Source organism: Solea senegalensis, unplaced genomic scaffold, assembly GCF_019176455.1.
Source record: "Solea senegalensis isolate Sse05_10M unplaced genomic scaffold, IFAPA_SoseM_1 scf7180000014924, whole genome shotgun sequence".
NCBI lineage: Eukaryota > Metazoa > Chordata > Actinopteri > Pleuronectiformes > Soleidae > Solea > Solea senegalensis.
The window spans coordinates 4300-13587 of NW_025321172.1; the positions used below are offsets into that span (position 1 = coordinate 4300).

The 9288-nt window shown below is 40.9% G+C and overlaps 1 protein-coding gene across 1 annotated transcript; it reads right to left on the reverse strand.

The window, feature by feature from the left end:
- Positions 1-585: 585 nt before the first annotated feature.
- Positions 586-3722, reverse strand: LOC122761720. The gene is made up of 7 exons (XM_044016965.1): positions 3331-3722; positions 3141-3248; positions 2445-2540; positions 2097-2204; positions 1800-1892; positions 1560-1679; positions 586-670 (listed from the first exon to the last, which is right to left on the reverse strand). The coding sequence occupies exons 1-7, from the start codon at positions 3339-3341 to the stop codon at positions 586-588; spliced, it is 621 nt and encodes a 206-aa protein (XP_043872900.1). The 5' UTR covers positions 3342-3722.
- Positions 3723-9288: the final 5566 nt, after the last annotated feature.

The following is a 9288-nucleotide window of genomic DNA, read 5'->3' on the forward strand; positions in this document are numbered from 1 at the left end:
TCTGAGTCATAGAAACATGCAAAATGTTTTCATAAAAATGTCCACCAAAAAATGTCCTCACCAAAATGTCCTCACCAAAAATGTCCTCACTTTGACAAAATGTCCTCACCAAAAATGTCCTCACTTTGACAAAATGTCCTCACCAAAACTGTGTCCTCACTTTGACAAATGTCCTCACTTTGACAAAAATGTCCTCCTGAAAAAAATGTCCCTCACTTTGACAAAATGTCCTCACCAAAAATATGTCTCACCACTTTTGACAAAATGTCCTCCAAAAATGTCCTCACCAAAATTTCACTTGACAAAATGTCCTCACCAAAAATGTCTCACTTTGACAAAATGTCCTCCACGACAAAATGACACCTTTGACAAAATGTCCTCTCTGAACTTCATTTCATTAGAGCGTTCCTGCTTGAAGTTTGGGCGCGCGTGGATTCCTTCAGGTGTGTCGTAAATGTTAGCCGATACTGAGGAAAGCGAAACATTTAAAGTGATATTTCAATGTTGGCGTTTTGAGTGAGAGAAAAACATTTGAAAATTAAAAAACATTTTAATTGTGGCTTCATTCCACGGTTTCTGTCTTCACTAAACCTTCACTGTCTCCTTCATGTGTTTGTTGTTGTTCTTCCTCTCCAGTTCTGCTGTGGCAGCGCAACAGTGCCACACAGGCCTGAAGGTGTACCACAGCATTTAGTCTTTCACAAAGAAAAATCATTTCACTGCGTTCTGTTTCCGTGTGGATCAGAACTAAATGGAAACCACACTCGTGCTGACAAAGCGCTTTTACCTTTTATGGTCATCATGACAGCGCCGATGGATTTATGGTGTGTTGATACGCCGATCCTGTTCTTCACGGCGGCAAAGCTGCATCGTCAATTTCATAAAAACTAATTTAAAAAACAAAACAAAAAAGAAAGAACAATTTCACACCACAAAAAGACATTTTAATTTTAAATTCAGTAACATATGAATATATATCAAATATAAAAATAAACACACAAATACATTACAATGGTATACATTGTTGTCATTTGTTATTGTCTGCTTACGTTTTACACTCTATAAATTTCATCATAAATGCATCGTCATCTTCTTCATACGGTTCTTCTTCTTCATGCATTATTCATATGCATTGTGGCCGTACGGATCACTTGTTCGTTCCGTTAGCTTTGGCTTTCTAGCTTGCACTGCATAAATACTAAGGAACAAAGGACAGTTTCAGTTAAAACATTGAGTATAAATCATTATTTAAATATAAATATATACACAAAAACAATGGTTTATGGAGCAACCATAAGAATAAATGTGGAAATGTCCAGAATTAAACACTAACTGTCAGCGTTTTCCCTCATTTTCTTCTGTACTTGTTTTTTTGTCGTTATTTGTAAAGTGTTACACATGAACGTCATGTGTTAGATTTTCAATTTAAAAGAATATACTATATTTTTTGCGTTCCTGATTTTCAATGGTGTATTTTTTATCGTTTGTATTTCCACCTTTATTTTCTTATTCTTTCACGGGTTTGCGTCTTTTAAAGGTCATAATAGACGACCTTTTACCTTCCGTCGTCTTCATCGTCGTCGTTGCTTTCGTACACGGATCGTTCGCTCTTCACAGACGCTGAGGAGACTTTTGTCTCGTAAACGTCATCGATAATGTCAGTATAAATCATTATTTCACTATGGAATAAAACAAAAACATTTCTATGTTTTTATGATAAGTAAATTATAAATATGTACATTTCTTATTAGGAGCAAATCAACATACAGGACCTTAAAACATGTCTGTAAAGGTTTTACCTTCGGTCGTCGTCACTTTCGAGCGTGTGCTCGTACACGGATCCTTCGCTCTTCACACGCGCTGAAGAGTCCGTCACGTAAACGTCATCAAGTCTTAAAAAATAAACACAAAACACAAGAAAACTATCAGAAAATGATCATTTATGAAAAAATACCTTTTCCAGTGGAGAGTCTCAGCAGTGCCATCAAACATCTCTAACCTTGGAACTTTAAGTAGATTTTGGAACTTTAAGTAAATTTTGGAACTTTAAGTAGATTTTGGAACTTTAAGTAGATTGTGTCTGTCCATGGTTTTACCTTCCATTGTCGTGGTCTTGTGCGTCATTTTCGAGCGTAAATACGTACACACATGCTTCGCTGTTCACAGACACTAAAGAATCTTTTCTTCCACCAACGTCGTAAATACTGATGAAAAAAAGACACAAACTTTAAATTGATATCACGTCACAAATATAAACCTTTGTTTTTACTGTAGAGGAGCAAAGAAATGCTAAATCTGATTAAAGTGACGGTGAAGACAAAGAGGAATCAACAAAATATTAATGGACCCAAATGGAAAGCGGCCACTTTTACTGGGTTTTTTTTTGTTTTTTTTACTTTAAGTCAAAATGTCTGCTGTGAAAAATAAATCTGTGATATTTTTACCTTCTGTCGCCGGCACTGGCGTCGTCTTTGTCGTCGTCATGGCTACGTACGAGACTGTCTACGGTCTGACTGAGTTCTGCCCCCTGCTGGTGAATCCTGAGAGCAACACAAACCGACGACAAACCATCGCGACTCAAATCTCAACGTAAATTGCAAATTTGTGAGTCATGTCATTTACAGCTGTCTCTGTAACAGCTGACTAAACAAATCATTTTATTAAAACTTCAGTTTATACGAGTTATTTAAAACCGTGGTTCCCAAAGTCTGGTTCAGGTCCCACAGATGGGTCATCGGAGATTTTTCTTTTGGGTCCTAAAACAAAGTTTTCAACCTTTAATTTAAGATTTATGTGTCTATGATTTATGATTTAAATAAAACCTTAAATAACCGATAACATAAATAACTAATGACACAGTTTTTCTCAGATCTTGTCAGTTTGTAATTCAGAATGATGATAACACACGATTTATGTTGTGATTTGGGTCATGGTAGTTTGCCATCATTAAAAAGTGGATCCACACGTAGAAAGTTTGGGAAACACCTGCTGCCCATCAGTGGGTCCCGCCCCAGGGTTTGTGAACCACCATGTATAAAAATGATGTTACTGAAGCTCATAAAATGGACGTTTTATTGCTCTGATCAGTTAGTTTCTGAGCTGTCAGTGAACTCATCACACGTCATCAAAGGAAATCTTACTTGTGGTCGGCTGACTGCTGCATGTGATCATTGTGTTCAAAAAACGCCTTGAGTCTCTGAACAGACCCTAAACCCAGGTCAGGTCCAGGTCCAGGTCCAGAGTCTGGTCTAGAACACACACACACACACACAGCTGTGAGAGTGAGTGAAGTGATGAGATGGCTGAGTCATGGTCAAATCTTCGCCTCACCTCTGAGTCATGGTGGCTTTATGGGGCAGGGCTCATCCCCCCTCTCTGTCCTTGATCTGGGTCAGAGCAGAGCGCCACCTGCTGGGAGATCATCACTCATCCATGACAACAACAGAGGTAGAAAAACCAAGAACTGATTGAACGTCTAACTCAACCGGGGCCACACTTAATAATCTGGGGGCCCTAAGCAACAAAAGCGTTTGGGGGCCACAGTTTGAAACACAAACTCCCATTAAATATTATTTCAGAATTTTACAAAATTTTGATTTCAGAGAAAAGCAGTGGAGCGCCCTCTCCCCGGCCAAACCTGAACCTCACTTCTTCTGTGGGTTCTAACCTGAACCTCACGCCTTCTGTGGGTTCTAACCTTAATCTCACTCCTTCTGTGGGTTATAACCTCACTCCTTCTACAGGTTCTAATCTAAACTTCACTCCTTCTGTGGGTTCCCAGTTGGAACCTCACTATTTCTGTGGGTTCTAACCTGAACCTCCCCTTAGTGGAGTTCTCCAGACCTCCTTTGTGTGTTTCTTACCTTAACTTCAACCCTTCTGTGAGTTCTAACCTGAACCCCTCTACTAGGGGGTTCTAACTACTGTGGGTTCTAACCTTAACCTCACTCATTCTGTGGGTTCTAACATATGCCTCCTAAGCCAGGTTCCTAACCTTAACTCTTTAACCTCAACATGTTCACATTCCTTTTTGGGTTATAACATGAACTCACATTCTTTTTTGGTTGCCAACGTAACCTCACCTCCTTCTGTGGGTTCTACCTCCCACTCCTTCTGTGGGTTCTAACCTGAACCTCACTCACTTCTGTGTAAGGATATAACCTTAACCTCCTCCTTCTGTGGGTTATAACCCTCGCTTAGCATGAACCTCCTCCTCCTGTGGGTTATAATGGCACATCCCACTCCTCCTTCTGTTATAACCTTAACATCCCTCCTTCTGTTATAACCTGAACCTCACTCCTTCTGATGGTTCTAACATAATCTCACTCTCCTTCTGTGGGTTATAACATTAACCTCACTCCTTCTGTGAGTTATAACCTTAACCTCATAACCAGCATCCAGACCCCATTTGTGTGATAGCTCATGCTGCGCTTTGTATTCACAATATCATTCTTTGGTCATTACCCAAAGCTCATGACAAAGCATAGGTGAGGAGGTTGGAGTGTAGATTGAGCGGTAAAGCGAGAGATTTAACCATTGGGCTCAGCTCCCTCTTCACCACAACAGACCAGTTGGCGTCCGCATCACCGCAGACACTGCCTGATCAGCCTGTCATCTCCTGCTCATCCTTCCTCACTGCATTAGACAGACATCGTGATGCGCTGTGCCAATCTCAACTGACGCCAGGGCAAAGGCAGGGAATCTCACCATGGACGGATTAAGCCAGTCCATCACGAGACACAGGAGCAACACTCTCATACCTGCAAGTGTCCAGTTTACCTAATCCCCATGTTGCATGTTTTATATATGTATATGTATGTATAAAAATAAACAGAATTGACAATGAAAAAGCTGTTAATCGTAGCGTTAGCGTTACACTGATTGTTCAGTTGTAAGTTTTATGATGCGACAGGAAAATAAAACAAAGGCTTTTCCAGAAAGATCATCAAATTTGTAAATTTATCATCATAATAAGCGTTCACTGTAATTTTTACAAACTATCGTTTGTTCTGCGTGAACACATCGAGTTCCGATACGGACACACCACTGAGCGGGGAGGACACATACAGCATGACTTACCTTCTGGCGGTGAAAAGGTTCAGTTACTTTCGCAGAGGTAGAAAGCTTTGTTGTTTTCGGCCATGTGTTGTTTTCAGTTTTTCCTCGTCTTATTCTGAGGTGTTTCCTGAAAGGCGTCTGATAAAGAGAAATCCCTCTGACCTGTGGAACTCAACTCTGTATAGCACTTGTGGTCAAACATTAACAACATCTCCACACTGGGCCTCACCTACTTGCTCTGGCCTGAGCAGGCCTCAGTCGCCCTCACATCATTATCTAACCTTCCTTGGGTTCCTTAACCTCCACACCTTCTGTGGGTTCTAACCTGAACTCACTTCTTCCCTGGGTTCTAACCTTAACTTCACTCCTTCTGGTAGTTCAACCTGAACCTCACTTCTTCCCTGGGTTCTAACGCCCAACTTCACTTTCCTTCTGTTGGTTCTAACCTGAACCTCCCTTCTTCCCTGGGTTCTAACCTTAACTTCACTCCTTCTGTTGGTTCTAACGTTAACTTCACTTTTTCTGTGGGTTCTAAACTTAACCTCACTTGTTCTGTGGGTTCTAACGTTAACTTCACTTCTTCTGTTGGTTCTAACCTTAACCTCACTTATTCTGTGGGTTCTAACCTTAACCTCACTTCTTCTGTGGGTTCTAACCTTAACCCAGAAGCCTCAGCACAGTTCTTTCCCATCACTAGATACGATCTGATTCTGTTAATATTTGACTCCAGGTGATGAGTGTAAAGTTCAGATCAGAGCAGTAATTTGATCACATTCATCACATTTACTTCAGATGACACTTTAGAGAACTTTGGTCTGTGGTTTGTTTCCTGTTCAGCAGCAGAGTCACTTCACAGACATTCAACAGCTTCATGACGATTATTTCTCACCATCAGAAGGTAAGGGAACTAAAATCATCTCATCACACATGTGAAAAAGAAATGCACTGAAAATGAAAAAGTTGTAACTTTTTGTCGACGTGATGTTTTTACTGTGAAGCTTCATGAATCTCACGTCACTGACTCTGTTGTTCAGTGACTAAAATGTTTGGAAATCACTGGTTTAGAGGACATTTTGGAGAAAGAACTTCTGCTGGACTGAAGATCTGATAGTGACTGATAAGTTTATGTTTCCAGTGAAAACAGATTACAGCCATTGTAGCTGAAAAAAAAGATTTGATTTGATAGATTTAAGAAACTAGTTAAATTAAATGTTTATTCTCAATAGTCACAATTAACGACATCTCTTCAAAGTCCAGATGTTTAACATACATATGTATCTATCTATTGGGCAGCTTCTTACCTGACCACCAGAGGGCGGGCTCTTCTGTTAAACCAGTGGACTCACCTGCAGTGAAGGGCTGTAAAGTGTGATGCAAACAGCGTCTTGAGTGAGTTGTGAGTCGAGCTGTGACGTTCACGAACGAGTCAAATCTGTTTAACGGCTCTTTGAAATCAACCAGTAACTGAGTGACTGACAGTCCATTATTAGCATAAACCAATGGGCTGTGCCGATTGTTCAGTCAGCCAATGAGGGTCATGTCGGCCAATTCTGTGGTTAAAAAAAGTCTTCTTGCTGACCGGCCCACATTAGGTCAATGTGGTCCACCCATGTTAGCAGAACTTGTAATGAGCGAGTTTTATTCTCCCAGCAGGTGGCGCTCTGCTATGAATCAGATCAAGGACAGTGAAGAGGAAGCTCCGCCCTCTAAAACCACTCTGTGTGAGGAACATGAGGGTCAGAGGTGAGATGAGGATCTCATGGATCATGTGACCCGTCTCCATGTCACAGCTCAGTGTTTTATTTACACATCCTGTTTGTAGGAGGATCCATCAACAGAGACCAGACTCTGCCAGACCTGGACCTGGACCCAGCTGTGTCTCCATGTCGAGTGACTGGTCCATGGAAGAACCTTTGAACTTCAAACAAGAACAGAGGTCAGATGATGGAGGGTGGAGGTCTTCACAGGTCAACAACTCAAATGATCCACCATGTAGCACCAGAGACACCTAATATTTGAGAATTAAGACCCAGACCCATGCAGACCCAAGACATTCTGGACCCTAGTCCCAAACAGACCCGTCCCCATTTAATCTCAGATCTGGACCCATGAAAAAATAAGAAATGTTGAATAATTGTGGAACAGTCCTGGCTCACATGCTTGGGTTTGGGTAAAGTGATCTGACTGAAGATGTGGAAGTCTTAAATGTGTTAATCAATGTAGTGTTTGACACCATCTGGGTCACACTCAACCATTTCTGACACAAACCTGTTTTCCTTGTGTCTCCTGATACTGTAGATCATTAATGAGATCAATCACACCAGATGTTGTATTTACATGTCATGTCCTGTGTTTGTAGGACGATCCATCAACAGGGACCAGACTCTGCCAGACCTGGACCTGGACCCAGCTGTGTGTCCATGAAGAGTGACTGGTCTATAGGTCATTATATTGACTTCAAGGATGGAAAAAAACATGGTGAACTAATGTAAGAATTTCACACATAGTAACAATCACTCACATGATCCTCCACCAGGGGGAGCCTGTCTAGTCCAAAACATGTTTAATCCAGAAAAACACTCTTCTTCTCTTTGGTGGACCAATCTTGTTTTTCTGTTTCCTGTCCTCATCTCTGAATACATTTCCAGCAGTAAATCTAGTCAGAGTCCGTGATTGGTCAGGGACACATCGACAAGCCTCTCTGATTGTGTCTTTGAGACTTCACACATAACAAACACGAGAGACTGTCCTTCAGGGACTTTTGTCTTCAACCTGTCAAACTCATATCATGTGAACTTGGCTGAAGAAGAATCGTATGTGCAGCACATTGACAACCTTGTAGAAACAAATGATTGTTTAGTAAATGAAACTGAATTTTTTCTCCTCAGAGTTGATCAGGAGAGGACAGAGGTTCAGTGGTCAGTCTGTCCAGCAGCATGGAGCAGACCTGGACTCCATATTTAAGGTGTGTAAATGTACAAACATGACACTACTGTTAATACTGAAGCAGAGTCCTGGGGCCTCATGTATAAACCGTGCGTACGCACAAAAAGACGGCGTACGCTTGCTTTCACGCACAGACGGCATGTATAAAAATGAACTTGGCGTGGAAGTTTGCGCATCGCAGCGCAAACTCTCCAGCTGCCGTGAGAATTTGCCGAGAGCTCCGCAAACTCTTGTCAGGTGGAGACGCTGCAATATCAAGCTCTGAAACTTATCACAGTGTTTGAAAATAATATTATTAATGTGTCTACAGTGACAAACATGAATTTTCTGTGACAAACAATACTGATACACCACGTACGTTTGAACATATGTGGATAACATCAGAGAGGACACTGAAGACGAAACTGATCCTGTGAGCGAACACACACACTACAGACCTGTGTGTGTGTCCAGGTATTACTAATGTTGTGGGGACCAAAACCTGTTTACACAGTCACATTATGGGGACTTGTCCTCCTTGTGGGGACAAAAAGCAAGTCCCCATAACGTAAATTACTACATTTTAAGGTGAAGATATGTTTCATGGTTAGGTTGAGGTTAGGGTTAGGGTTAGGGTTAGGATTAGGCCAGTAGTAATTGTGGTTAAGGTTAGAGTAAGTCTCCAAGAAATTAATGTAAGTCAATGCAATGTCCCCTCAAGTCATGAATGTCGAACGTGTGTGTGTGTGTGTGTGTGTGTGTGTGAGAGAGAGACTCACTTATTTACTTTGAGCAAATTACTGAAATTAATTTTCCACAGATGAATATTTTCTTTATGTAACACAGTGATGTAAACACAGCTGCTGACATGAACACATGAACACACGTCAGTCTATAATGTTTTAAACACAAAATAAAGTTACAGACTCATTTGTTGTAAGAAAACGGGACTTGAACGTTGAGTAGAACATTTTCTTTATCCCATTTTAATCCACACGATAACGAAATAACTACGAAAAAGTTATTCCGCCACCGCTGAGCCTTTCATCGGAAGAGAAAGGCGCAGCATCCACAACACAATCAGTGACAGTAATGAATGGTTACATGGAGTAACTCCGTGAACTCTGTCTGCTTATTTTGTGCGTAATGTGTGTAGATGATGACGTGTGACACTTATAGATTGTTGAAATCATCTGTAAATTCAGCTCACATGGATCAGTCATGTCTAAACATACATGTTACACCAGAAAAAAAACATGCACAGGATCAACTATCAATGCACAGCCAGTTTTTTAAGCATCAATA

What these genes read in the sequence shown, in the direction of transcription:
- LOC122761720 (XM_044016965.1), bottom strand. An exon ending in GCCAGTGCCGGCGACAGAAG is followed by an intron (nt 2,205 to 2,444) that starts GTAAAAATATCA and finishes TTTTTTCATCAG; the next exon opens with TATTTACGACGTTGGTGGAA. An exon ending in GAAAGTGACGACGACCGAAG is followed by an intron (nt 1,680 to 1,799) that starts GTAAAACCTTTA and finishes TTTATTCCATAG; the next exon opens with TGAAATAATGATTTATACTG.